Below are 27,498 nucleotides of genomic sequence, written 5' to 3'. Positions count from 1 at the left end.
TTAGAAGGCCTGATGCTGAAGCTGAAGCTCCACTACTTTGGCCTCCTGATGTGAAGAGCCAACTTATTGGAAAAGACCCTAATGCTGAGAAATATTGAGGGCAGGAGGAGAAGGGAGCGACAGAGGATGAGATGGTTGGATGGTATCATTGGCACAATGGACATGAGTTTGAGCAAACTCCAGGAGATCGTGAAGGACAGACAGGGAAGCCTGGTGTGCTGCAGTCCATGGGGTTGCAAAGAGTAAGATCCAACTTAGCTACTGAACAGCAACAACCCACAACTGGAATGTAAACTCTGTGGGCCCAGGGATCTTTTTTTGTTTGTTTGTTTCCAGGGATCTTATTTATCTTTTTTAAAATTTTTTTATTCGTCTGCCTTGGGTCAGTTGCAGCATGCAGGATTTTCATTGCTTCATGTGGGATCTTTTGTTTCAGCTCACAGACTCTCTTGTGGCGCAAGGGCTTACTTGCTCCATGGCATGTGGGATCTTAGTTCCCAGACCAGGGATGGAACCCGTGTACCCTGCATTGCAAGGCAGAGTCTTAACCACTGGACCAGCAGAGAATCCCCACTTTGTCTGTTCACTGCTGTATCCCTAAGCACCCAGAACAGCCCCTGGCACATGTAGATTTTGTAAATATTTACCACATTAAAAAATAAAGATGCAGAGCCAGCCCTTGAGGTCAGTGTCTATGCCCCCAAGTTTGAACCCTTTCTCTTACATTCTACTCCTAGGACAGAGTTTGGTATTGATGGAAAGGAAACCGGCTGAGGGTTTGATCTGGCTTCTGCAGCAATTCTGGGGGTGCCATCTGGCAAGTTCTTTCCTCTCCGGCCTCAGTTTATCCATGTGTTCTAAGCTCTGATGGTCTGAGTCACAGGGACCTTGCCAGGGAGAGAAACAGAAGCAGATCCTTCTTTGTCCAGCAGGTGGAGCCATTGGCTCTTCTGGACTTAATGGCTGGGCTCTCATACTCTGAATGCTGAGATGCCTTCAGATCAAAACACACTCTACTATCACCTATCACATACCGCCACAACGCCAAACACCAGAGAGGTGTTTCTCTATTCTCACTTATTTTTAATTTTTATAATGTTCCTTTATTTAGTTTTGCCTTTTAAAGAAACTTTAAATTTCAGAATAGATTCAGATGTACAGATATATGAAAATACTAGTAGAGTTTCCATATACTCCATATCTATTATTTCCTGTGTTATTAACATTGTACACTTATGTAGTACATTTGCCACAGTTAATGATTAAACACCAATACATTATTATTTACTAAAGTCCACACTTTATTCAGGTTTCCTTAGTTTTTAAAAAATTTTTTGGCCATGCCATTCAACACATGAGACCTTGGTTTCCTGATCAGGGATCAAACCCATGTCCCCTGCATGGGAAGCATGGGGCCTTAACCACTAGACTGCCAGGGAAGTCCCTTAGTTTTTAACCTATGTCCTTTTTGCTGTTCCAAGATCCTATCTAGAATACATCATATTTTGTCATCATGTTTCCTTAGGCTCCTGTTGACTGTTGCAACTTCTCAAACATCCCTCAATTTTAATGATCACCAGGGAGGTTTATAGGGCTTTTTCAGTTGATGAACAATTTTATTAGAAAATGAGCAATGTTTCCAGCCTTTTGAGATATAATAGACATATAACAGTGTACAAGTGTAAGTTATACAAAATAATGATTTGATTATGTATATATATTGCAAAATGAAAAGTTGGCTTAAAACTCAACATTCAAAAAACTACCATCATGGCATCTGGTCCCATTATTTCATGGCAAATAGATGGGGAAATAATGGAAACAGTGAGAAACTTTATTTTGGGGGGCTCCAAAATCACTGAAGATGGTGAGTGCAGCCATGAAATTAAAAGACACTTGCTCTTGGAAGAAAAACTATGATCAACCTAGACAGCATAAGAAAAAGCAGAGACATTACTTTACCAACAAAGGTCCATCTAGTCAAAGCTATGGTTTTTCCAGTGGTCATGTATGGATGTGTGAATTGCACCATAAAGAAAGCTGAGCGCCGAAGAATTGATGCTTTTGAACTGTGGTGTTGCAGAAGACTCTTGAGAGTCCCTTGGACTGCAAGGAGATCCAACCAGTCCATCCTAACGGAAATCAGTCCCAAATATTCATTCTAAGGACTGATGTTGAAGCTGAAACTCCAATACTTTGGCCACCTGATGCGAAGAACTGACTCATTGGAAAAGACCCTGATGCTGGGAAAGATTGAAGGCAGGAGGAGAAGTAGACGACAGAGGATAAGATGGTTGGATGGCGTCACCGACTCAATGGACATGAGTTTGAGCAAGCTCCAGGAGTTGGTGATGGACAGGGAAGCCTAGCATGCTGCAGTCCATGGGATCGCAAAGAGTCCGACACGACTGAGCGATTAAACTGAACTGAACTGATTGGGAAATGATTGCCACAAGAAGTTTAGCTAACATACCAGAAAGGTTTTTAGATGGAACTCCAGTATATGTCTTGAGTTTATGATCACTTAAGATTCCAAGGTGAAAGATACAACTCTCGGGCCTCTGCAGAACTTAGGAACAAAATTTTGTGGGAGAAATTGCCGACTTCCTACCCAAATCCTTGGGTTGATCTTCAGAAGTGGTCCTCTAGATAAAATATGTCTAATGTGTCTGCCATGTGTCTGACCCTGTACTTGGTCAGGTGTGGAGCAGGCACAGAGTCCTCTTGGGGCTCACAGGAGTGAGTTTTTTCCCCCTTTGGGCAGTGGTGCCTGGTATGTGGGGTCTTAGTTCCCCAACCAGAGACTGAACTTGTGCCCCTTGCAGTGGAAGCACAGAGTCTTAACCACTGGACCACCAGGGAAGTCCCTGTAGGCCAATTCTTTTAAGTTGGAGAACAGATGCACAGGAAAGTTAAGGGCAAGACTGCACTGTCCTGTATCACCCAAGGAGGTGTTCAAGGTGGAAAAAAAGTCATAGGTCCCTGAAATGTCTTCCTTCCCATAGGACCTCTGAAGCACATGGCCTTAGAGCTGGAGGGTTTGGAGTAAGAGGAGGTTTGCAGAATTCTCAGTTTTGAGCTCTCAGCTCCTGGAATCCAGCTTCTGTATTTTGCTGGATTGGGGCGGGGGCCTTCCCCACTTTGAGAAAGTAACTTGTGAGCCTTTGCAGTCACCACTGACTTCTAATTCATTTTAATAACTTAGTCCTTTTTGTGATTCCCCACCTTATAGGCGGTCCCATCTTTGGGAGGTCAGGGATGTTTCCTTCAACTCCATTTCACCTGCAAAGAAGCTGAGGCTCAGATCACACTTGGTGAACAGCTGGTGGAGGTGGGATTTAAATCCAGGTCTTTCTGTCTCCTAATTTTCATTCCTGCCCCCACCATACTCTGTGGTTGTTGACCCTCAAGCTTGGATGAAGACAGTGTTTTTGGAAACCTCTTCTCTTTACTAAGTTATATTCTGCTCAGAAGTTTAGGGTCTGCTCTAGCTCCCAGACCTGGAGAGGAAGAGGCCCCTGCTCCCGCCTAAGCCTGCCCTTCTCAGGGAATCTGGGATGGGCAATTTGAGATGATGATTCACGGGCTCTGGGGGCAGAGGGGACAGGCCAGGGCTTGGACACAGGTGATGTGGGGGTGTCGCCCACCTATGCCTCTCACTGCCTGTGGGGGCAAATCCCCTTTTACCTCTGATCCTCAATTTCTCCATTAATGAAATGGTGCTTATACACCTGTCCACAGGCTTGATTGTAATGAATAAGTGATGCAAAAGTGTCAGCTGAAAGCCGCATGCAGGGATAACAGAAGTGGTTATCATCTCCAGTGAGAAGATTTGGGGACTTAAATCCAGAGAACTTGCTTGCCTGTAGGGCCAGGCTGAAGAAAGAAACTCATGTCCTGAAACGTCACACTCATGTCCAGGAAAATGCCAAGCTGAATCCCCTAACCACCCCAGGCCTTTCTGCCCCCTCCCACACTGGGAGAACTGCAAGCCTGGAGCAGAGACAAGACTCCAATACCTTCTAGCACTGGACGCCAAAGCATCCTGAAGCTAAGTCGTAGCATTTATCTCGACTCCCAGCTCTTAGCACAGGACCACACATAGAACGCTTAGGTGTTGCATGAATGAATGAATGAGTAAATGAATGAATGAGTACAGGAGTGAAAAAAGAAATGCCAGGGCTGTCAGCACATCTAAAGTTTCCCTCCTGACCCCCAGGCTCCTATCGGGGCCTCTCAGACTTCTTGAATCCCCACTCTACCCTTTTCACAGAAGAGCGCAACACCAGGGGTACCAAAAAGGCAAACTGGACTTTATTATAAAGTTGGCTACAAAGTCACCGCAGCACCACGAGGTGGCCACCTGGGCAGGCCCAGGCAGTCGGGCAGCCGGGTGAGTCCCGCACCAGGTACACGCACTCGCGCAAGCACACGTGTGACGCCGGCAGGTCTGCCTTCCTCCATCGGAAAGGAACGTAGCGTCTCTTCGCGCCCCCCACCCCAGGCGCGGGGCGCAAAAGTCACAAGAAGGGCCGCCAGGGCGGCAGAGTCCATCGGAATTGAAATCCCGTTACTGGTGTGTAGAGAATTCTACGTGGGTGTCAAGAGCCCCTCAGGGCACAGGCTGGCCCGGGTGGGCACTGCCTTTCCCCCACCAAGACCCAGGGGTGACTTGGCCCCCAGGAGTGGAGAACTGGCCCAGGCCCATGGGGCAGTGCGGGGCGGGGGAAGTGAGACTCCCCCATTCTCCGCTTGAAATCCCATTCAAGGAAACTCACTACGAGTGAATACAGATTGAAATGGAAACTGGGATCGTTTGACGTCTCTAAATTTTAAAAAGAAGCTCCCCTCCCTTGTCCTCCCACCTCCCCTCCCCCAAATCCTGCAGGGCCTGGGGAATCAGATCTATCCCCCTCTGGCCCCCAGAATCCCCCCAACAATCCCGGGGGGGTGGAGAACGGCTCCACGTCTTGATGACAATATGCCATACTTGACGACGTTAAGTCACAGACTTATTCAAAACGTTGGTTCCCCTCCACTTCCATCTGCAGAGAGAGAGAGAGAGAGAGACGTACCGTCAGTTAGGCTTATTAGGAGAGACAGGCTGAGGGTGTGATGTACCATTGGCACATGGGATGGGCTTCAAATACGCTGGTCCAATGACTGATCCACCAGAGGATCGGCAGATAAAGGAGCAGTTTGGATGAATGGAGTGAAGCTATGGCTGTGGTTTTAGAAAGGATGGAGACATAGCAAGGACTCTCTCCTGGGGCCAAGGGCTGAGTCCCATTGTCTTTCTCAAACTCCTGTCAAGTCTCACTCTGTATTCCCTTTAGGGGACAATGAATACTGGCACAGACCTCTAATCCTTTGTCCATCAATTTGTTGTGTAACCCTAAGCAAATTTCTTTAACTCTGGGACCTTGATTATCTTCATTTGTAAAATGAGTTGGGATAGCAGACCTAGGTCCCTCATAGAGTTAGGAAGCGCAAACTATTATTCAAGATTCTTTTGTATTTTATCCCGCACCTTAACCTCTGCCCTCAAGGCCTACTTATCCAGAACTTCCATATTATTTTCCATTAGTACTTGCTCTACACAGCAAGTGACGTTATCCTAACAACTAGAATAATAAATATCTCACTAATAAAACTGAGGCACAGAGAGGGGAATTTACTTGTTTAGTTCTACCCAGCACCTTGTTGGCAAGACAGGAACTTGAGTTCTTGAACATTTTGACTGGACTCACCTTTATGGAAGCTGTCTTGAACTTGGCTCTGGAGTTGATGCAACTCATCAGGAAACCCATCGTAGGGGAATGCTGAGACACCTGTCTCAAAGGCGGTTTCATATGTGGCCAGGTCCTCCAGGAAGCTGCGGTCTTCTGGGGACAGGTTGTTGCAAGGCGATGGGGCCCCTCTTGGGACCGCTGCCTCGGGATCCTCAGACTCCCACTCCCCATTGGGGTCTGGGGTAGAGAGATCCATGAAGATGTCTTCCACGGGCGTCTCTTCCAGGAACAGATCAGGGTCAGTCAGGAAATCCAGATCCTGGCATTTCCAGGGTTTCAGTTCCAGACTGAGCACAGGGGGACCAGCCCCCGACAGGGAAAGGTTAGAGTCCAGGGGCTCCAGCCCCCCGAGTGGTTCCAGCCCACCCGTGCCAGCCTCAGCTGAGAAGGGTCGGTCCATGCCCTGAGCCAACTGGCTGATCTGCTGAATGAGACGGTCTATCTCGCTCTGTTCCTTCTCAGAATAGTGGAAAAAACTCTGCTTGACTGGCGAGGCCTCGGGTGTAAGCAGGCCTTCGGGCACCAGGGGGACATCCACAGAGAGGGGACCCCGGAGCTGGGCTAGGGCCAAGAGTGTGCAATCCCCATTACCAGGGCTGCTAGGACTTGGGGGCAACTTCTCATAGAGAAAACTGCATCCCTCCTGGGCGAAGTAAGTCTTGCTGGAATTGGGGCTCAGTTGTTCTGGGAAAGTTTGCCTGGGGCTGTTCAGGTGTGCTTGGAATGATGTGCTGGGAGAAGTTAGCTGCTCCTGGGCAGGGCTGCTCAGCGGCTCTGGGAAGGTGGCAGTGCTGGGAAGCAGCTGGTCTGGGAAGGTGGAGGTGCAAGGATCTTCATAGCTTCTGGCTGAGGTTTCAGTCAGTTGTCCTTGTAGTGGGCTAGTCAGTGGATCTGGGAAAGTTGCACTGTTGGGCGTCAACTGATCAGAGAAGGTCACGGTGCTTGGAGTCAGCTGTTCTTGTAGAGAGCTGGACGGAGCGGGCATGTGGGTCTGGAAGGGCTCGTGGAGGCTGAAGAGGAAGGCACAGCCTCCTGGTTGGTGGGGCGTGTACGGTGGAGTGCACACAAGGTCCTTGCTCAGGTCTGCTTGGAGAGAAGGCTGAGGGCCTGACGGGAATGTCAGGTAACTGAAGCCAAGGTCTTTGGGCGGTCGGGGAAGCTCTTCTGATATTGAGACAGCACCTAGCTCAGGAACACTGGGGAAACTGGTGCTTCTGGGAGGCCCCATGGTGAAGAGTGGATTAGGGCTGGAGCACTGCTCCTGGGAGAGAATGTTCTCCGGGAATGAGGACAACATGGTCGGGGTGCCCAGGACGTAGGCTGCCTGGGTTTCTTCAGAGTTCAACTGCTGGCGGAGGCTCCAGGCCTCCATGTCACTGGAGAGGAAAGAAGAGGCAGCTGGTAAGGGTTTGGTGTCCATTCCCAGAATTCTCTGACTTGTACCTCTTCCTCCACCTCGGCCGCCTCCCAGGCCCCTGCCTTGCAGCTCACCTGATGGGGTAGTTATTGGCGGTAACGGGGCCCTCTGGGCCTTCTGAATATAAAAGGCAGTAAATCCACGCCCAGCCTCCAGGCTTAGCCAGCAGTCTCACCACCATCTCCGCCTGAATATCTCCACTCTCAGCCACTGAGAGGAAAGAGGAGATGCAGAGTTAGAAGAGCCATCAGACAGCACCACCCAAACTCCCCACTTGCTGACTGGCCTCTCCACTGAACTGGGGTATCCATAACACCCTCTTTTCTGACCACCCTCACCTGCGCCATTCAACTCCCCATTTTGACGTCACCACTCGGAGTCCCCTAGTTCTGATTCTATTTTCACCCTGACTCTTTATGCTAGTGCTCACCCTATGGCATTCAAAACTGTGAGCTTCTGATATCTCCCCAACTTCAGTCTTGGTCACAGCCCTTCTTGGTCAGGCTTCCCATGCCCTTCCCCACTCCCTGTCTTTTCCTCAGCCTCTCTGGACACTCACACAAGCGGTAGTGTTGAGCAGAAGCGTGGCCCAGGTCCTCAGGGTGTAGCAGTCCATACCATGATTTACAGAGCAGCTCACTGCGCTCAAAGCCCAGGTAGATTAGGACACTGGGAAGGTGAAAAAGATGAGATCAGCTTTCTGTTTTCCCTGCTTGATACCCAGGCATCTCCCTCCCCCACCCCCAGGTCTTCTACACCCTTAGATTTCATTCTCCCTGCCCCTGACTCCAGAAGCTAGGGTCCCCTCATTCTGACCTGCTTTTCCTCTGGGGTCTGAATACTCTGGGCTTACCTCTCTGAGATATCCAGAAGGGCCAGGTCCTTAGCATGACGACTCTGGAACATGGCCAGGAAGAGTGAGGCTGGGCCAGGACCAGGGCCAGGGCCAGGGCCAGGGCGGGGTCTTGTCTCCAGTGGGGCGCAGAAAGCTGTGAACACAGGATTTCCTGCCCAATAGGCCCCAGGTGGGTGAGCATGGAATCGACCTCGAATAAGCACCAGTTTGTTGCCTGCACTCTGGCGCCTGAGGGACTTGGAGGTGTTGAAGCGACAGCGGAAGAGGCGATCTGGGTGAGTAAAAAGAAAAACTAGTGAGAGGGTGAATGGCTGAGAGACAAAAATGGGAAGGAGCAGGGCAGCAGGATGGATATTGAATTGAGAAAGAAGGGTGTTCTCACCAGTATCCAGGGCAGACGGCAGGGCGAGTTGCTGGCGCACAGTTAGGTGGTCAGCTGGATCAATGATGTCGTAGATACTGTCACCCTGGGCAACCAGGTCCACCTGGAGAAAAGTAAAGGAGAGATGAACATTAGTGGAGGCAACAAAAGCCGATCTTTGGCACAGAGCATCTTGTAGGGTATAACTCCCCCTCCCCAGTAATTCTCAGACCCTCAGAAGGGGAAAACTCATCGTGTCCCCATCTGCACTGCAGTCCGAGCTAAAAGGATCCTCAGCACTCACCATGGAGTGGCCCAGATGCTCGCTCACACTCTCAGACAGATATAGCAGCTTCCCCTCTGCTGTGAACACAAGCAGAAATCCAGGTAGTGCTGCCACTATGTCTTCAAGCTCTTGAGCTGAGAGAAGCCCTGTGGAGCCCGCCAGAGGAGTGCCTGCAGAGTGAGAAGATAGAGTGAATCAGGAGTAAGACTGGGAAGCAAAACAGACGTGAGAGACTTTTGGATCGAGTTTCTCATGGACCTGCTTCTGCACACACCTGTTGACCTACTGCCCACAGCTCTTGCGCTGGGAACCTGTTGCTGGATCTCTCCAACTAGCGAGCCCTTCGACTTCTAAGTCGGGGTTGAGGGTTTGGCGGGTCTGTATTTCAGGACCACGGACAGCGCTCTAATGCCAACCAAACATTCAGCACCGCGGGCAGCGCCTTGCAACCCGGCGATGCTGTCAGCACCATGGACAGCGCTTCACCGGCTGCAGATGAGCCCTTCCACGATAGCGAACAGCGGCTGTGCTTCCCCAGGCTTTGCTTGCTCAGTCCCTGCAACTTCCCAAGCTCCCTTCCCCTGGCTCCCGGAGTGCTTCCGCGCCGGTGAGGACTGGGACCATTCTGTCCTGGCTCTCCTGCTCCCGTAAGTCTGGCTCTAGGGACACTATCCAGGCTCTCTAACATTTATTCAGTACTAAGGTGAGGTTTGGACAGAACTCAGGAGGCAAAGTAGCAAGTCCTGAGTTCTCCAAGTTCCTTCTCACCCTCAGCTCGCAGACACGCTTCCCTAGACCCGCGGCAGTCCCAGCGGGTTCCCTCAGCTTCCCTCTCCCTGAAGCTTCCCAGCTCGAGTCTCAGCCCCGGTTTGCTCACCTCCAGCGAAGAAGACGCCCTTGCGAGTGTAGATGCAGGCAAGACTCATAATGTGCAGGTAGGACAGCCGGACCTTGTCCGCTTCGGCCAGCGGCAGCAGCTCCTTGAGGTTCCGGATCTCAGCGTTGATCTGGTCGCGGCGCGCCTTGGAGGCGCCCTTGGTGGAGCGGTACATGACTAGCGGCTGCAGAGCTCCAGCTCGGGCGCTCCGAACACCTGCGTTTCTGTCCCGACGCACCGGTGGCTTCCTCCTCCTTGCTTTCCCGTCTCTCGCTCAGGCTCTTTCTCTCTCTGTCTCGCCTCTCCTGGGCTCCGCTCGGTTGCGCTGCCCCTTTCGCCTGCCTGGTTCCGCCTTATATAGCTCCCGTCAGGCGTGGGGGGCTCGCTTTAGAGAAAGGGGGGGGCGGGAGGCTGGGCTAAGCAAGCTGCAGCGGGAGCGGCTGGCTGAGGTAGGGGGGAGCGCGCTCCTCCTCCCTCCCAGGCTTCCGACGTCATCCCGTGACGTAGAGCGAGAGCGGGAGGGGTGCCGGGGGGGGGGGAGGAGGGGGGGAAACGGAGGCTGCAGAGGGGGGCCACGGCTGGCAGCAGCTCAGCCCAAAGGCAGGCGCTGCTTTAGAAAGGCCTGAAAGGGGGTGCAGGGACCCAGGTGTCCGAGTGTATTCTGCTGAAGGGCCAGGGCCAGGGTTGAGGCTATCTGAAGCCCCTGGCAGGAGAGTCTGAAGAGGGCGGGGGGGCGGGGAAGGAGTGTGCTGGTCTGACAACGATTTTTCTAAGGAGGTAAGGGAATGGAGAAGAGCTGAGCGGTACTCCAATTCCCCCTCCTATTTGCCAAGGGTCGAGTTCGTCTGGGGCAGGGGTGGGGGCGGGGAAGGATCTTTCTTGGCCTCTGTAGGATAGGCCACAGCCAGGGTTTCTCTCTAGGGATGACTCAGTCTGGGATTCCCTTAGTCACTTTCAAAGAGCAAATCTCCTCCCCCTCCTTTCCAAACCCGAGGCTTGGTGATTTCGCACGGGGGTGGGGCGGGTCTCATGGGGGTCTAAGTCTCTGGAATGGATGGGGAAAGGGTCCTGAGGTCCTGAGGGGTAGGAACCAGCTTAATTTGGCCTTGGTTCTATTTTCCCACAGTCAGGAATAGGAACACCTACACCAACGCAGCAGCCTGCAGTGACTCTCCGTTTCTCTGTCAACTAATTAACCTCAACCACCGATGGGAGAAACTGAGGCAGGGTCCCAGGGCCTGGTGAGGATCTGGGTTTTTCCCTTCCCCCACTGCCACCCCCAAGAGCCAGCGGCTCCCCTCTCCCCGCCCAGATTGCAATCCCCAGTCTCCCCGCGGGCCGGGGGCGGGGGCGGGACCGGGGGAATCCCAGCTCCATATTAGGACAGGAATCCTCCGGCGGCAGCCGCTGCGGCGGCGGCGGGCGGGGCCTGACTGCCTCCGCACGGCTCCCGAGGGCTCCCCCCTGCCTTCAGCTGGGAGGATGGGGAAGCAGCAGAGACGCGAGGGGACCGTGCCAGACCCTCTGCGCGATCCATGCACATACCAGAGACCCCTTTACTCGGGCAGGTTGTCCACGTTCCTCTCCAACCCCTTCTCAGTCATCGGCGGTAGGATTCCTCGTTCTCTCCTTCTTCAGCTCTCCATATCCTAACCCCTCGCTCCCAGATAGTTTCTTATCTCACTGCCTGCTTGGTGGTCTATCTTAGCTTTACGTGCCCTCTACTCCTCAAACGTTCCCCTTCTGCTCTCTCCAGTCTCTCTTCTTTGTCAACTTTCTCTCCCGCATCATGTTGCTTTTGCCTTATCTCCCTCTTTTCAGCACTCATGGGGTTTGAAGGGTGCCTTTGTTTCCCCCAAACAAAGGAGAAGGAAATGTGCTAGGGGACGTTTTGTCTGAAATTGAATTCTGTGGGATAGGAGTGTATGTGAAATCACTTGAGGGACTGGGGATGTGGTCACTTAAAATTTGGGGGGAGGGGGGAAGGGATTGGCCTGATTATAGAAAGTCCCAGAGGAAGCATGGAGGTAAATTTTAACACCAAGGGGTCTTCACTCTTCATGGAAAAGGGTGGTGGCATGAGAGGTAGAGTGGGAGGAGGAGACCCAGATGAGAAGAAGGCTGTCATAGAAGCAGGTCTCTGGGGCCCCCATCCTGACCTCTGTGCATTTTGGCAGAGGTGGGGGCTATCCACATCAACCATCCTGTATTCAGTGGCACAAATGAGATGGAGGGAAGGGGTGTGACTGTCTGTCTGCCTGCTACTATCTCTAACCCTATTTATCTGGGTGACAGAAAAAAGGTTCCTTCAGAAAGCAGGTCTCCTCCACTTTCATCTCTGTCTGACCGCTGAGGTACCACACACCCCTAGATCAAGCTTCTATTTGGACAAGCCCTTAAAGATCTCCTGAAGTAGGAAATGGCAACCCATTCAGTATTTTTGCCTGGAAAATCCCATGGACAGAGGCGCCTGATGGGCTACAGTCCATGGGGTCACAAAGAGTGGGATGTGTACACACCACCATTTATCTTTGGACCCCGTTCTTGTATGAGAATCCCGGGTAGGGTTCCTGTTTCCTCCACTCACTGGTCCTCTATCCCTGACTGAGAGACATTCTTATTGTTCCTCTCCATGCCGAGAGGTATCTATTGGTTGGGTCCTGCTGGTCTCCACAAGCAGAGCAGACCCGCGGTGAAAGAATGGCGCACTCACCGCTGTCCATGGTTCTGAATCATCACCAGCTATGTCATATGGACCATGGATGGGTATGCCTGGGACGTTAGAGTTTGAGTCCATACAGACTTCACAGTGAGGCCCCAGCTGGCTGTCCCCGTCTCCTCTGAGAATGAATAAAGGAGTAGATTGTAGCGGGGCGGGGGGGGGGGGTGTAAGAGATTTCTGAACCGTAGGAATGAAGTAAATGGGGAGGGAACTGAACCTGAAAAGAGCTCTTGGATTTTTCCAGAATGGACTGGAGGTGGGGTCAGGGGAGGAACTCTGAAAGAGAAGGGCCTAGAAAGGGACAAGGGAGGGTGCATAGAAGGGCTCATCCTAGTTCGCCCACTCTGAGTCAAGTTGAGAAGCTCTGTATGCCCCAATGTCTTCTCTCCCCAGGCCAACTCCCACTCCCTTTGCCTCCCACCTCCGTAAAACTATTTTTAACTGTGAAGAACCAAAAATAGCTTGGCAGCAGCTTCAGGCCGTGGGAGAGGAGCTATTTATATCACCAGTGATGATTCCAAAATAGCAAGCAGGAGGAGGGGGGCGGCTGGCATGCTAGAGAGCTCCTGGCTGCTGCTAAAAATACTGGCAGTGTGAGTCATCCTGGCCTGGCTGAGTCACCCCACTCCCTCCCCAAGCAGCAGGCAGCAGCAACAGAACAGGCTAAGAATTGGAAGTCTGAGATGGGGGAGGTATCAGAGCCCATTGACTATAGGAAAGTGGGCAAGGGAGTGAATTGAGAGAGGGGCTTTGGGGGGAGTTTGTAGAAGGAATAAAAGGAGCAGGAGCCACCCACCTGAACCGTGTGTGAGCCCGCAGCATCTCCAGCTATGCACTGCTGCTTAGTGATGCTTGGGCAATTGAGGGGAGGGAGCCAGGCTGTGAGAATGTGCATGTGTGTCTGTCTGTCCTTTTGACTGTGACTGTATTTGTAGGTTTCTGTGTGCCTGTTTGCATGTGTCTTTGTAGCTGTGTTTCTGTAGACCTTTTAATCTGTGCATTTGCTTATGTCTGCATCTATGTCTGTCTTTATTAAAAGTGTCTATGACTTCCTGGGTTCTACACAGTTCTATATTTGTGCCTATATGTATTTATATGTTTGCAGCTTTCTGTGTGCCTCCTTGCCCATGTTTGTGTCCACCTGAGGTGACTCTATGCCTTTCTCTCTCAGCATCTGATGATGTGTGTGGGTTTACATGCATCCCTAGCCTCAGTGCACCTTCTGTTGCTCAGATGTCACTTGTTGGGCTCTTTAACCATTTATACCTTAATCACCTCTCTCCACCTAGCACCTTCCCTTCTCTCCAGCCCTTGGGACCCCAACCATTTGTGAAGGTCTCTGTTGCATGCATTCTCTAGCTAAAAGGTGGAGGAAAGGAGCCCCATATGACCTCTCCCTTTTCTCTTGAACCATCCTGAATCGTCCCTGGCCTGCAGGAGTAAGTGGTTTTGCATCACTCCATATTTGGGGAACTGAGGGAAGAGAAGGGCTTTCTTTAGTTCTAAAAAAAAAAATTTCTGGTGTGGGCACAGGCATGCGCAGCATGCACACACACACACAACTGAAAGAGAGAATGAGAGAGAGAAAAAAAATATCAAGGTCCCTTCTTTACTGAGACAAGCTCGCATCTGTTGCCATGGCAACCCCACCCACTCCTTCCCCGAAAAATCACCAAGAAGAGGTGATGGCATCGAGGAGGGATTGGTTGGTTTTTTTCTTTATTATTTTTTCCGAAAAAGGGCTTTTTATAGCAAGAACAGGCCGTGAGATCCCTTGCCCATGTCTTATATGGCTTTATTGGGGACCTGGGGGGGGACATCACCCCTCAGCTTCTATCAGAGAGGAGAAGGTATAGCTTTTCCAGAGATACCAAGGAGGGTGACCTCCTGGGAGGGAGATGGAGGGTGAATGAGGAGTCTGTTTCTTTAAAATAGTATGGAGGCTCCCGGTTAAAGCTGCTCTTCTAGAGACTCGGGGCAAGGATCTTGACAGAGGACTGTCAAAATGTATCCTGTCTGACTGTGGACAAATGTGTCTAAAAGAAGGATAGAGAGAGATGGGGGGAGAGAGAGAATATATGAATGCATGAATGAGTGAATGAATGAGTCACTGGATGGGTCCTCAGAACAAATGACAAAATGCCAAAGGTTGCGAGCTATCAATGGTGGTCAGGCCAGACAGGTAGACAAGATGGCTCAAGAGAGACCCATTATGGCGAATGGTGTTGCTGCGACTCACCGCCAGACCACAGGTGTGCCTACTTGACTTGGACCCCAAGGAAACTGGGGACATAGCTGAACAGCATAGGGGAGAACTGAAGCTCATCTTTCCAAAATCTAGTCCCAGCCCGAGTCTCAAATGCATCCTCTAAAGCCTGGCCACCAGCCACTGCAGCCACATCACTTTCTTGAGTGAACTGTAGCCTCCTGCCAAATGACTGGATGGTGGAAAGAAGGGATTCCTCGTTTCCTCCTGCTCTTGGCTTGCTGCATAAACGGGGTCACTTGGGACTGGAGGCTGGAAAGCCAGACCAAGAATCTGATTTTAGAGAGAAACACCTCCTCCCTTCCAGCCAGCTGCCACCATCCTCAACAGGCAAGGGCATGGCCTGAGGAGGGGGTTAGCTCTACTTGACATGTTAGAATAAAGACATGAAAAGAGTTCGGATTTGCTCTGACCTGTTAGACCTGTTCTCAGGACAAATCCAGTTGGTATTCCTATACTCACTTCATAGACTGTCAAACTGAGCCTCAGAGACAATGATTTACTCAAGGCACACAGCAAGTTATTGGGAAAGCTGGGTCTTAACCCCAGCTCTTGTCCCCAAGTCCAGGCTCTTTCTCTCACACCTTGGAGTAGAGCGGAGGTCTATCTGACCTGCATGCCAAATCTAACTCACTGAGTGCTTTTGCAAATAAAGTTTTATTAACACACAATCACTTGTTTACATATTGTCTTTGGCTGTCTTCACCCTACAATGGCAGAGTCGAACAGTTGCAACAGAGACCACGTGGCCTGAAAACCTAACATATTTACTAACTGACTCTTAACAGAAAAAATACTTTCTTTTGGAGTAGAGGATGAATTCACACTAGGAATATCTTTGCTTGCCCCTCTCTCTCTCACCTAGAAGCTCTCTGGGCCCAGGGCGTACTATAATGCCATTTCATCTCCTTTCACTCTTCTAAATGCTACAGGGCAGTAGTGTCTCTGTACTCCTTAAGAGTGAAGAGATTGGGAAGCCCTATGGGCTAGGTCCTTACTGGCTTCTAGTCCCTCTGTAGCTGTGTCAATGTAGCCTTCCCATGCAGGAGTGATGTTCCACATCTTATTCCCATGACAACATGAATTGGAGTTAGCAATGAAGAGTCAGGATACTCCATCCCATCCTAACCCAACCACAGCCTCAGGACAGCATTTTGGGTGGCGATTAATGTATTAACAGGAAGACAGAATGTGCTGGTGGGAGGGAAATGACAGGCCTGTGGAGTCTCGGGCCTCCTAGAGCCTCCAGCCTCCATTCTTCCAGGGGAAGAATCTCTATACACTTTCTTAGAGAGATTTAGTAACTTGTGCAGAGTCAGACAGCTATGAAATAAAATGAGATAAATCCAGAATTCAAACCCAAATTTCCTGATTTCTACTTCTTTCCAGTTTCAACTAGGTTGTTCTTTTGAATCCATGAGTTTGAAATCATGTGAAGATGAACAGCCTCCCAAGTGCCTCCCCCATCCTGGGTCTAGAGTCCACCTCTCTGCAGTGAAAACATAATCCTTGTGTAGAGCTGGTTTGTGCAAAGGCTGCTGCTTAGCAGGCTGTTTTCTTTCTCTTAAGGTCCTTTTATTATGTTATCACTCCCCCAATTCTACTTGCCTAGGGAAGCATTCAGAACATTTCGTCTATTTATGGTTATGAAATCAACAAATCTCATGGGAAGAGGGTACACGCTGGCACCCACCCACTGAGATGGTCAGAGCCAGGTGAGTGGGCTGAGGTGAGGGGGAGGGAACCATGGGGTGGGTGGGAGGCAGAGGGTGTAGCTCAGGTGGGAAAAGATGCAGCTTTCCAAGGCAAGGGCCTGAAAGCAGAGCCGAGAAAAGAGGGCACAAGCAATGCAGTGAGGAGCATGTCAGACCAGCCATGTTCCAAGTTGAGAAGATCCATCAACTAAAACTACTCTTTGGATGCAGAGAAGGGACGCAATACTCCCCCAAGCAGCAAGGGGGAGACAGGAGTGCAGGATGTCTGCCTTGCCCTCACAGAGCTGGAGCTCCTCCCCCCTCCTCCGTGGGGGACAGACAGACCCTCCACACATTCATGCATTAGTTCAGCCCAGTTTCAGGACCCTCTCCATCACCGCTTTCCAGCTGGCAAACTCCTCCTTGTCCTCGTGTCCTTTGGTTGGGTCCAGGGCCCCTCTTCAATGCCCATCATGACTCTCTCTCTCACCAACATCTGTGCTTGGTCTCCGTATTCTCAGCCTCCAGCATGGGGTCCAGCCCACAGCAGTGCCTCAGGTACGTCATTCATTCATGCACACACATCTTAGGGCTGAGTTTGTGCCCAAGCCCCGTTTAGGCACTGGCGTGCAATGGTTTAGAAATACAGTCTTGGTCTTCACTCATGGAGCATCCAGGTTGGTGAGAAAGTGAGAACTCAGTCAAGCCATATAGGTGGAAAGACTGCTGTGAAGGAGGCATGCAGGGTGTTTGGGAAGAGCAAGATGAGGGATGACTGAGCCTGGGAGTCTGGGGTGGCTTTCCAGAGGAGGTGTGATTAGGCTGAGTTGCCAGGTCTCAGGTGACTGGCTGACCAGGTTCTGCTGTGCTGAGTGGGTGGGGTGGGGTGGGCAGACTGCAGCATCACAGGACGCTTAGAGGGACAAGTGGCGTTCAGCCACCCGAGCCACAAAGAAGCCAAAAAAGAAGCCATGTGTGTGTATGGGGCCATGTGTATGTATGCATAGCGTGAAGGGGCCAGGGGACAGCTGCTGTTAAGGGCAGCTGATCCCCACTTTGACTAGGAAGTTTGACTCCCGGGGCAGGACTAAGATGAAATGGCTCAGTCTTGAGCAGAGGGGTCTGTGGGCAAAAGGCCAATAAATTTTCTGTGGAAACGCACGTGAGTGGGAGGGAGCCTGAGGCTCAGAGAGGCAGGAGAGGGTGGAGGCCAGGAGGCAGGCTCTGGAGTGAGACAGCCACTCGGAGTCCTGGCTCCTCCACATTGGGCAAATGAATCAACCTCTTGTGCCTCAGTTTACCCATCTGTCAAATGGGGATGTGAGAACAGTAGCATCTACCTCAAAGGATGATGAGAAAATGAAATGAGTTAAATCATTAAAGCACTTGGAATCATGCCTGGCATACAAAAGGGGCACGATCAGTGTTGAAGGATGGAATCTCAGTCACTGTTCGCTTCATGAACATAAGATTTGAACAAGGTTCTGGAGAGACAGCAGGACTGGTTCTGGAGGTAGCACATGCCCTGTCACTGCGAGTGTGGGGTCAGGGCCCGGACACGCACTGGATTTTCACAGCCTTGGCTTGGCTGGGTCTGAGAGCACAGCCTGGGGTGGGGCAGGCTGGGGGCTGCAACAGTTTCAAAGAGAAGGAGCGGAGATGACAGCTGGAGGCCCAGCGAGGTCTAGGGAGGCACACAAAGTCCTCCCGGGGCTCCAGCTGGTCCCAGTGCACTCCCACCCGGGCTGGCCCCTGCGCGGTTCACGGACCGAGGCCCTGACTGTGCTCAGCTGCCAGGCTCTCCCTGCCATTTTCCTGGAAGCCGACCTGACTGTGTCCTTCCCCAGCTTAAGGTCCTGGTGGCTGCCGTCTCCCCCTGTTACTAAAGGTCTCCTGGGCCTCTCACCTCTTCTCCCCACAGAGGCCTAGGCCACTGTAGGCTCCAGGTTCAAGGGTTTCCTTGTTATCATCTCATGCATCTCGTAACATGAGAGTTTATGGATGCGACACTTACCTAGGCCTTATATACCTAATCATGCATTAGCTCATTCACACACACCTCACAGGGGCCCAGTGACACCTAGGCTATTGTTATTTCCACTGGAACCCAGGCTCAGCAGAGAGGAAGTCTGCAGGGAGTGTCCCAAGGAGTCTCAGGAGAGACTGACGGGATTCAAGGCTGGGGTGACCGTGGAAGAGCAGCAGGCCTGGGCCCGGGCCAGTGACGGAAGAGAAGCCCCAGGAGCAACCAAGAGACCAAAAGCAGAAAGAATGATGACACCCACCCCCTGGGAACCTGGAACTGCAGGGGGTTGGTCAAACCATGGCAAGAAGCGGGTAGCAGCAGTTATGCTCTATTGACAGAGAAGTTTCTAGAACCAGGAAGAGATGAGCCCTAGATGAATGGGGAGGAGGCACCAGGAAGCTTTAGGAGAAAGGACCACCTTGTTGAGGGGAAAGCTCCTGACTCACCCAGTGCAGACAAGGGTGGGCTGGAGGAGCCTTCTCCAAGGATTCGAAGGTCTGGGGGATGACCTGGAGGTGGGCTCAGTGTAGATGTCAGTGGATCATGTTTGATGCAGGGGAAAGAGTCCTGGACAGGAGGGTCTGGAGACATGGATTCTGGCCCTAGCTCTGTCACCAGCCTACTGGGGAGTTATGTAAGGCCCATCATTTCCCCTATTTGCAAAATGACAGGTGAGTGGTTTGGACCCCTTGGCTTGGAAGGGCCTTCCCACCTCTAGCACTTTGAGCATCTCTGGGCCCAGGGCCCAGCTGGCCAGTGCCTCTCTGGGTCTACAAGTCCAATGCTGCTGCCCTGAGACCCAGCTTCAGGTGGGAATGAGCCCACGTGCCCAGGGCCAGGGTCTGAGTGGACCTGATGTCTCCCAGAGGACCGAGTCCTCAGCCCTGGATGATCAGGGCCATGCTGGGCCTGCAGACCTGGCCCCTTGTGGATATAGGGGGGCAAGGGAGGTGGAGCCAAGTACTGGTATGGTTCTCCTTCAAACCCAATCCACCAGGGGCAATTCTCACAGGTCTGTGCCAAGAGCACCAGGGGACTCACCGTTGGGGGATCCGATAGATTCCAAGGGGTATAAAACAGACCCCAGGTCATCCTCGGGCAGTCAGCACAGCCTGTAGTTGAAGCAACTACTAGTTCTGGTATTGTTTAGCTTCGGTCTGACGGGAGGAAGAAAGCCCTCCTAGAAATGTCCCACAGACCATCACAGAGAGCGTCCACAGCCTGGCAAGGGACCCCTCTTAGAGGATCCCAGACTCACAACTGAAGTGGGGGCCCCTCAGAGATCATCCACCTGGAGTGACTCAGGCCTCACGCAGAGAACGAAGTAGCTCAAGTGACACGGCCCATCCTTAGTAGCGGGGCAGCCTGAGCCAGGAACCTGAGTCACAGCACAATGACCTTCCGAGCACCTCTCAAAGGCTGGTCTCTGAGATCAAGATGGAGAGAGAGAGCCTGGGCCAGGATGCAGGGTTCTGGGTCTTAGTCTCAACAACGCACTGACTTGCTGTGTGACCTTGGCAGATAACATCTCTTGGAGGGCTGCCTCAGTTTCCCCTTCTGTGCACTGAAGGTGTGGCCCTGACAATGGATGCCCCTTGGAAGAACAATTCAAGTCCAGAGTTACCGTCTCCAGAATATGAACCTCTCTCCTTTGCCAGACTTGGTGCCCACTGTTGGGCTGGATCATACCCACCTTTGGGTCCCCAGCCCTGGTCCAGAGTAGGGGGCCCAGAGATGTCTGGAACCTACACAGTTCCATGCATACTTGGGCATGGTCAAGTACTTCACAGCTGTCTTCAGTGAGTCCTGGTCAAACACCCCTGCAGGTGTTGCAGAGAGAACACAGGCATCATCAGGATTGGGTGGGAGGAGTTCAAAGAGCTGGGTCCACTGGTGACCCGGCCAGAGCCTGCAGGCGACGCCTCCACCCAGAAGCCATAAGCAGTATGGAGAAGGTCAGGCTCCAGAAAGTTCCAGAGAGCTGGTGGGTTTCCAGAAGCTTCTGATGGCAGCAGATGTTTGTAAGCAGCCACCTGGTTGTTTGGTCATGGAGTCCACGGGATCCAGAAGCTTGTCCAAAATAATCATCAATCCAGAAAGCCTACCTAGGTCTGGATCTGCCGGGAAAACGAAGCAGCTGGTGCACTGCTGTGAGAGGTGTCTGTCCCCTCGGTGGGTACAGGGCAGGAACTGGAGACTGGCACACTGTGCCGGCTGTTTTCAACATTAAGCCCCGGGGGAACGAGTTTGGCTAGGAAGTCAGCATCCCTCGGCTCTGGCCCATGTCATCCAGGAACGTGCCATGTGACCTTGGGCAGGTCCCTACGCTTCTTTGGGCCTATTTCTCTTTCAGTTTAATGAGAGGGTTGGAGAAACTGCTGAGGGTCCTTCCAGCTAGGATCCTAACCTGACCTCAGGCTGTCCCCAAAGGAGAAAAAGACTGAGGCAGGCAGCTGGAGGGAGCATGGGTCTTCAGAGACCCAGGGTGGCCCAGCCAGCAGCGAAGTCCTCACCTGGCATTTTCACTCAGTGGCCTTGTCCAGAGAGGATCCCCAAACGCTCTAGGCCTGGCGTTTTGTTTCCTTCCAAGGCTCCTATGGAAGGAGAGTCTGTCTGTTGGAGGGAGATGGTGGGGTCGGGGGGGGCGCGGCGGGAGGGGAGGAGGCAAGGGCAGGCCCGCCTTTCTCCAAGGTTGGAATGTCCCCAAAGTGGGTGGAGGGCGCTAAGATTGGGGAGGGTGTGGGGCACGGCCCCGGAGGCTTCCCGGGCCCGGGCCCCGGGGCTTGTGGCTCGGGGGCGGGGGCAGCTCTCGGGCTCTGGCTGAGCCGCCGCTCCGCCCGTTGCCTTTAAAAGGCGCCAGCGCGCGCGCATCAGCAGAAGGGCTGCGGCTCTCTTCCAAAATAGGCAAGAACTGGGAGGCCGCTAGAGATGAGCTGCAAGCATCGCAGACGTCACCCGGGGCCTCCCTCCCCACCGCCTGCATCAGGTCTCCATGGCAACGGCGTGCCGCGGCTGCAGATGAATGAGCTACAGCGAAGAAGGGAGGAGCGCGCTCGCTCGTCTCTCAGGCGTCCAGGCGGAGAAACTGCGCCAGGAAAGGGGTTGTAGACCCGGAGCGGGGAGGAAGGGGGCGCCCTCGTATTCAAAAGAACTCCAAGACCCATTCATTCCCTACTGATTCTACTATGTCTTGGGAACGCGGGCGCTACTCAGTCCATTCAGGGACCCCGATCCTTTGGTTCAGACGTCCTAGCCTCCCAGGGTTCCCCTTTACCCTCATCTACCCTCTCACTCCGTCACCTCTCTTCTGCGCCCCAAACTGCGGAAAATCGGACATCGTGTGGCTTACCGCCACCGCGTGGCGGGTAATGTCGCTGCGTCTGGCGTGCTGTGGCTGGGATCTCGCCGTCTATGTCGTCCTCTGCCGTTTGTGAGCGGGAAGAGCATGAAAGATCTCAGTCTTCAAGACCTCAGTGAAGCCACTATAGAGAACACCATGGAGTCACTATGGAGAATAGTATGGAGACTTCTTTAAAAACTAGGAATAAGATTACCATACGACCCAGAAATCTCACTACTGGGCTATACCCTGAGAATTGCGATTCTGAAAGACACATGTACCCCATGTTCATTGCAGCATTATTTACAATAGCCAGGACACGGAAGCAACCTAGATGTCCATCAACAGATGAGTGGATAAAGAAGTTGTAGTACATATATGCGAGGGAATATTGCTCAGTCATAAAAGCAATGAATTCGAGTCAGTCCTAGCGAGGTGGATGAAGCTAGAGCCTGTTATACAGAGTGAAGTAGATTAGAAGAGGAAAACAGATATCATATATTAACACATATACATGGAATCTAGAAAAATGGTACTGATGAACCTATTTGCAGGGCAGGAATAGAGACTCAGACATAGAGAACAGCCGGGGAAGGAGAGAGTGGGACAAATTGAACGAGTAGCATTGAAACATGCATTACCATATGTAAAACAGATGAAGTGAAGTGAAAGTCACTCAGTCATGTCCAACTCTTTGTGACCCATGGACTATACAGCCCATGGAATTCTCCAGGCCAGAATACTGGAGTGGGTAGCCTTTCCTTTCTCCAGGGGATCTTCCCAACCCAGGGATTGAACCCAGGTCTCCTGCATGGCAGGTGGATTCTTTACCAGCTGAGCCACAAAAAAGTGAAAGTGTTAGTCGCTGGGTCATGCCCGACTCTTTGCGATCCCATGGATTGCAGCCCACCAGGCTCATCTGTCCATGGGATTTTCCAGGCAAGGATACTGGAGTGGGTAGCCATTTCCTTCTCCAGGGGATCTTCCCGACCCAGGGATCGAACCCAGGTCTCCTACACTGCAGGCAGATTCTTTACTGACTGAGCTACTGGGAAGCCCCAAAACGGATAGCCAGTGGGAACTCACTGTGTGACACAACGGGCTCAACCCACGCTCGGTGACAACCTGGAGAGGTGGGATGAAGTGGGAGGTGAGAGAGAGATTCAAGAAGGACGGAATATATGTCTACCTATGGCTGATTCATGTTGATGGCAGAAACCAACACAACATTGTAAAGCAATTATCCTCCGGTAAGAATAAATTAAAAAATAATTAACCATGGAAGAAAGCATGGTAGAGTGATGATCCAGAAGGAAATAAAAGCTTAAATTCAACACCCCCCCCCCAAATAAGACCTCAATGAACAATGGAGGTCGCCATTATCTTCATTACCTCCACCATAGTTTGGTCTTAGGTCAAACAACAGCGACGGAACACAGCTCTGCCCATCAACAGAAAATTGGATTACAGAGTTACTGAGCATGGCCTCGCCCATCAGAGCAAGACCCAGTTTCCCCCACAGTCAATGTGGCTCAGACAGTAAAGCATCTGCCTGCAATGTGGGCGACCCAGGTTTGATCCCTGGGTGGGGAAGGTCCCCTGGAGAAGGAAATGGCAACCCACTCCAGTATTCTTGTCTGGAGAATCCCATGGACAGAGGAGCCTGGTAGGTTACAGTCCATGAGGTCGCAAAGAGTTGGACATGACTGAGCGACTTCACTTTCTTTCAATGTCTCCCATCAGGAAGCTTCCATAAGCCTCTTATCCTTATCCATCAGAGGGCAGACAGAATGAAAACCACAATCAGAGAAAACTAATCAAACTGATCACATGGACCACAGCCTTGTCTAACTCAATGAAACTATGAGCCATGCCATGTAGGACCACCCAAGATGCACAGGTCACGGTGGAGAGTTCTAACAAAACGTGGTCCACTGGAGAAGGGAATGGCAAACTACTTCAGTGTTCTTGCCTTGAGAACCCCATTTTCAGTATGAAAAGGCAAAAAGATATGACACTGAAAGATGAACTCCCCAGGACGGTTGGTGCCCAATAGGCTACTGGAGAAGAGTGGAGAAATAACTCCAGAAAGAATGAAGAGATGGAGTCAAAGCAAAAACAACATCCAGTTGTGAATGTCACTGGTGATGGAAGTAAAGTCCGAAGCTGTAAAGAGCAATATTGCATAGGAACCTGGAATGTTAGGCCCATGAAACAAGGTAAATTGGAAGTGGTCAAACAAGATGGCAAGAGTGAACATCGACATTTTAGGAATCAGTGAACTAAAATGGACTGGAATGGGAGAATTTAACTCAGATGACCATTATATTTACTTCTGTGGGCAAGAATCCCTTAGAAGAAATAGAGTAGCCCTAATAGTCAACAAAAGAGTCGAAATGCAGTACTTGGATGCAGTCTCAAAAACGATAGAATGATCCCTGTTTGTTTCCAAGGCAAACCATTCAATATAACCGTAATCTAAGTCTATACCCTGACCAGTAATGCTGAAGAACCTGAAGTTGAACGGTTCTATGAAGACCTACAAGACCTTCTAGAACACCAAAAAAAGATGTCCTTTTCATTATAGGGGACTGGAATGCAAAAGTAGGAAGTCAAGAGATACCTGGAGTAACACGAAAGTTTGGCCTGGGAGTACAAAATGAAGCAGGGCAAAAACTAATAGAGTTTTGCCAACAGAATGCACTGGTCATAGCAAACACCCTCTTCCAACAATACAAGAGAAGACTCTACACATGAACAGCACCAGATGGTCAATACCAAAATCAGATTGATTGTATTCTTTGCAGCCGAAGATGGAAAAACTCTATACAGTCAGCAAAAACAAGACTAGGAGCTGACTGTGGCTCAGATCATGAACTCCTTATTGCAAAATTCAAACCTAAATTGAAGAAAGTAGGGAAAACCACTAGACCATTCAGGTATGACCTAAATCAAATCCCTTACGATTATACAGTGGAAGTGACAAATAGATTCAAGGGATTAGATCTGATAGACAGGTATCAGATTAGTTCTGATAGATTCAAGAACTATGAATGGAGGTTCGTGACATTGTACAGGAGGCAGTGATCAAGACCATCCCCAAGAAAAAGAAATGCAAAAAGGCAAAACAGTTGTCTGAGAAGGCCTTACAAACAGCAGAGAAAAGAAGAGATGCAAAAGGCAAAGGAGAAAAGGAAAGATACACCCATTCAAATGGGTATTTGAATGCAGAGTTCCAAAGAATAGCAAGGAGAGATAAGAAAGCCTTCTTCAGTGATCAATGCAAAGAAACAGAGGAAAACAATAGAATGGGAAAGACTAGAGATCTCTTCAAGAAAATTAGAGATAGCAAGGGAAACTTTGAGCAAAGATGGATATAATAAAGGACAGAAATGGTATGGACCTAATAGAAGCAGAATATATTAAGAAGAGGTGGCAAGAATATACAGAAGAACTATACAAAAAAAGATCTTCATGACCCAGATAACCACGATGGTGTGATCACCCACCTAGAGCCATCCTGGAATGCAAAGTCAAGTGGGCCTTAGGAAGTATCACTACGAACAAAGCTAGTGGAGGTGATGGAATTCCAGTTCAGCTATTTCAAATCCTAAAAGATAATGCTGTTAAAGTGCTGCATTCAATATGCCAGCAAATTTGGAAAACTCAGCAGTGATCACAGGACTGGAAAATGTCAGTTTTCATCCCAATCCCAAAGAAAGGCAATGCCAAAAAATGTTCAAACTACTGCACAATTGCACTCATCTCACACGCTAGCAAAGTGATGCTCAAAATTCTCCAAGCCAGGCTTCAACAGTATGTGAATCTGGAACTTCCAGATGTTCAAGCTGGATTAAGAAAAAGCAGAGGAACCAGAGATCAAATTGCCAACATCTGTTGGATCATCAAAAAAGCAAGAGAGTTCCAGAAAAACATCTACTTCTGCTTTATTGACTACACCAAAGCCTTTGACTGTGCGGATCACAATAAACTGTGGAAAATTCTTTAAGTGATAGAAATACCAGACCACCTGACCTGCCTCCTGAGAAATCTGTATGCAGGTCAAGAAACAACAGTTAGAACTGGACATGGAACAACAAACTGGTTCCAAATTGGGAAAGGAGTATGTCAAGGCTGTATATTGTCACCCTGCTTATTTAACTTATATGCAGAGTACATCATAAGAAATGCTGGGCTGGATGAAACACAAGCTGGAATCAAGATTGCTGGGAGAAATATCAGTAATCTCAGATTTGCAGATGATACCACTCTTATGGCAGAAAGTGAAGAACTAAAGGGCCTCTTGATGAAAGTGAAAGAGGAGAGTGAAAAAGTTGGGTTAAAACTCAAATTTCAGAAAACTAAGATCATGCATCTGGTCCCTTCATGGCAAATAGATGGGGAAACAACGAAACAGTGATCGACTTTCTTTTTTGGGCTCCAAAATCACTGCATGCGGTGACTGCAGACATGAAATTAAAAGAGGTTTGCTCCTTGGAAGAAAAGGTATGACCAAAAGAGACAGCATATTAAAAAGCAGAGACATTACTTTGCTGACAAAGGTCCATCTAGTCAAAGCTGTGGTTTTCCCAGTAGTCATGTATGGATGTGAGAGCTGGAATATAAAGAAAGCTGAGCACTGAAGAACTGATGCTTTTGAACTGTGGTGCTGAACTCTTGAGAGTCCCTTGGACTGCAAGGAGATCAAACCAGTCAATCCTAAAGGAAATAAATCTTGAATATTCATTGGAAGGACTGATACTGAAGCTGAAGCTCCAATACTTTGGTCACCTGATGCAAAGAACTGACTCATTGGGAAAGACCCTGATGCTGGTAAAGACTGAAGGTAGGAGCAGAAGGGGACGACAGAGGATGAGATGGTTGGATGGCATCACTGACTTGATGGGCATGAATTTGAGCAAGCTCCGGGAGCTGGTGATGGACAGGGACACCTGGTGTGCTGCAGTCCATGGAGTCGCAAAGAGTTGGACACGACTGAACTGAACTGAACAAAAGCATCGTAAGATCAGTAAACATTTCGTGAATGCTCTCAGTGTGTTGATCGCTGCTGAGGGCTTTCTGCATGTCACTCAGCTTCATTCTCAACCAACCTTGGAATGCAGTTGGTGAAGTTGATGCTGAGGATGACGAAGGATACAACATCTTCCAGGTGAGGAAAACAAGCTGAGAGAAGTTGGGCTTGTCTAAGATCCCACAGCTGTAAGGGGCAGAACCACCGCCTAAACTCATGACTATGTGAAAAGCGCTGGTGACCCATTCACTTACAGACTTGTGGTCTCTCTTGATCCAGCTCATAGCCTCCTTTTACTTATCTATTTTTTAGCCTATTTTTAAAGTTATTATTATCAATATTATTAATAATATTATAGTATTATAATATTATATAGTATATTATAATATAATAACTATTATTAAAGTTATTTTTATTTATTTGGCTGTGCCGGGTCTTAGTTGTGGCACGCGGGTCTTTAATCTTTAGTTGCGGCATGCGAACTCTTAGTTTGCGGGATGTTTCATCTTTCACTTATGGGACCCTGCACCCCCCCCCTTTTTTTAAGTTGTGGCATCCTGGGTCATCTCGTTGCAGCATGCAGGATATCTAGTTCCCTGATGAGGGATGGAACCCAGGCCCTCCGGTGTTGGGAGTGTGGAGTCTTAGCCATGAGACCAGTAGGGATGTCCTCAGCTCATAGCCTCTTGATATAAGCAGAGCAGCACTCATTAAAATTATTCCCATTTTACAGGTAGCGAGACTGAGACCCAGAGAAGTGGAATGTTTTGCCCAAACTTTGAGCAGCCATGGAGGGACCCCAGGCCTCTACGTCCCTGTTTCAGGCATT

At 50.3% G+C, this 27,498-nt stretch overlaps 1 protein-coding gene across 2 annotated transcripts; it reads right to left on the bottom strand.

Moving 5' to 3' along the window:
• Positions 1 to 4,292: 4,292 nt before the first annotated feature.
• On the bottom strand, positions 4,293 to 20,843 carry NPAS4 (neuronal PAS domain protein 4). 2 transcript variants are annotated; one of them, XM_043452670.1, is made up of 9 exons: positions 19,339 to 20,843; positions 9,590 to 9,974; positions 8,731 to 8,882; positions 8,448 to 8,550; positions 8,063 to 8,336; positions 7,769 to 7,878; positions 7,284 to 7,419; positions 5,751 to 7,168; positions 4,293 to 5,045 (listed from the first exon to the last, which is right to left on the bottom strand). In XM_043452670.1, the coding sequence occupies exons 2-9, from the start codon at positions 9,762 to 9,764 to the stop codon at positions 5,017 to 5,019; spliced, it is 2,397 nt and encodes a 798-aa protein (XP_043308605.1). In that variant the 5' UTR covers positions 9,765 to 9,974; positions 19,339 to 20,843; the 3' UTR covers positions 4,293 to 5,016. The 2 variants fall into 2 exon arrangements, with proteins under 2 accessions (XP_043308605.1, XP_043308606.1); XM_043452671.1 differs by lacking the exons at positions 7,769 to 7,878; positions 8,731 to 8,882; positions 9,590 to 9,974; positions 19,339 to 20,843 and having other exon boundaries at positions 8,448 to 8,549.
• Positions 20,844 to 27,498: the final 6,655 nt, after the last annotated feature.

This window comes from Cervus canadensis, chromosome 29 (assembly GCF_019320065.1).
Source record: "Cervus canadensis isolate Bull #8, Minnesota chromosome 29, ASM1932006v1, whole genome shotgun sequence".
Taxonomy (NCBI): domain Eukaryota; kingdom Metazoa; phylum Chordata; class Mammalia; order Artiodactyla; family Cervidae; genus Cervus; species Cervus canadensis.
Note: the sequence above shows the minus strand (reverse complement) of the source record. Positions and strands in the feature narration are given on the sequence as shown.

Coding starts and splice junctions, on each gene's coding strand:
- NPAS4 (XM_043452670.1), bottom strand. CDS start 9,764: ATGTACCGCTCCACCAAGGGCGCCTCCAAGGCGCGCCGCGACCAGATC. Junction 8,337..8,447: donor GCCGTCTGCCCTGGATACTG/GTGAGAACACCC, acceptor TTACTCACCCAG/ATCGCCTCTTCCGCTGTCGC. Junction 7,169..7,283: donor GCCAATAACTACCCCATCAG/GTGAGCTGCAAG, acceptor TTTCCTCTCCAG/TGACATGGAGGCCTGGAGCC.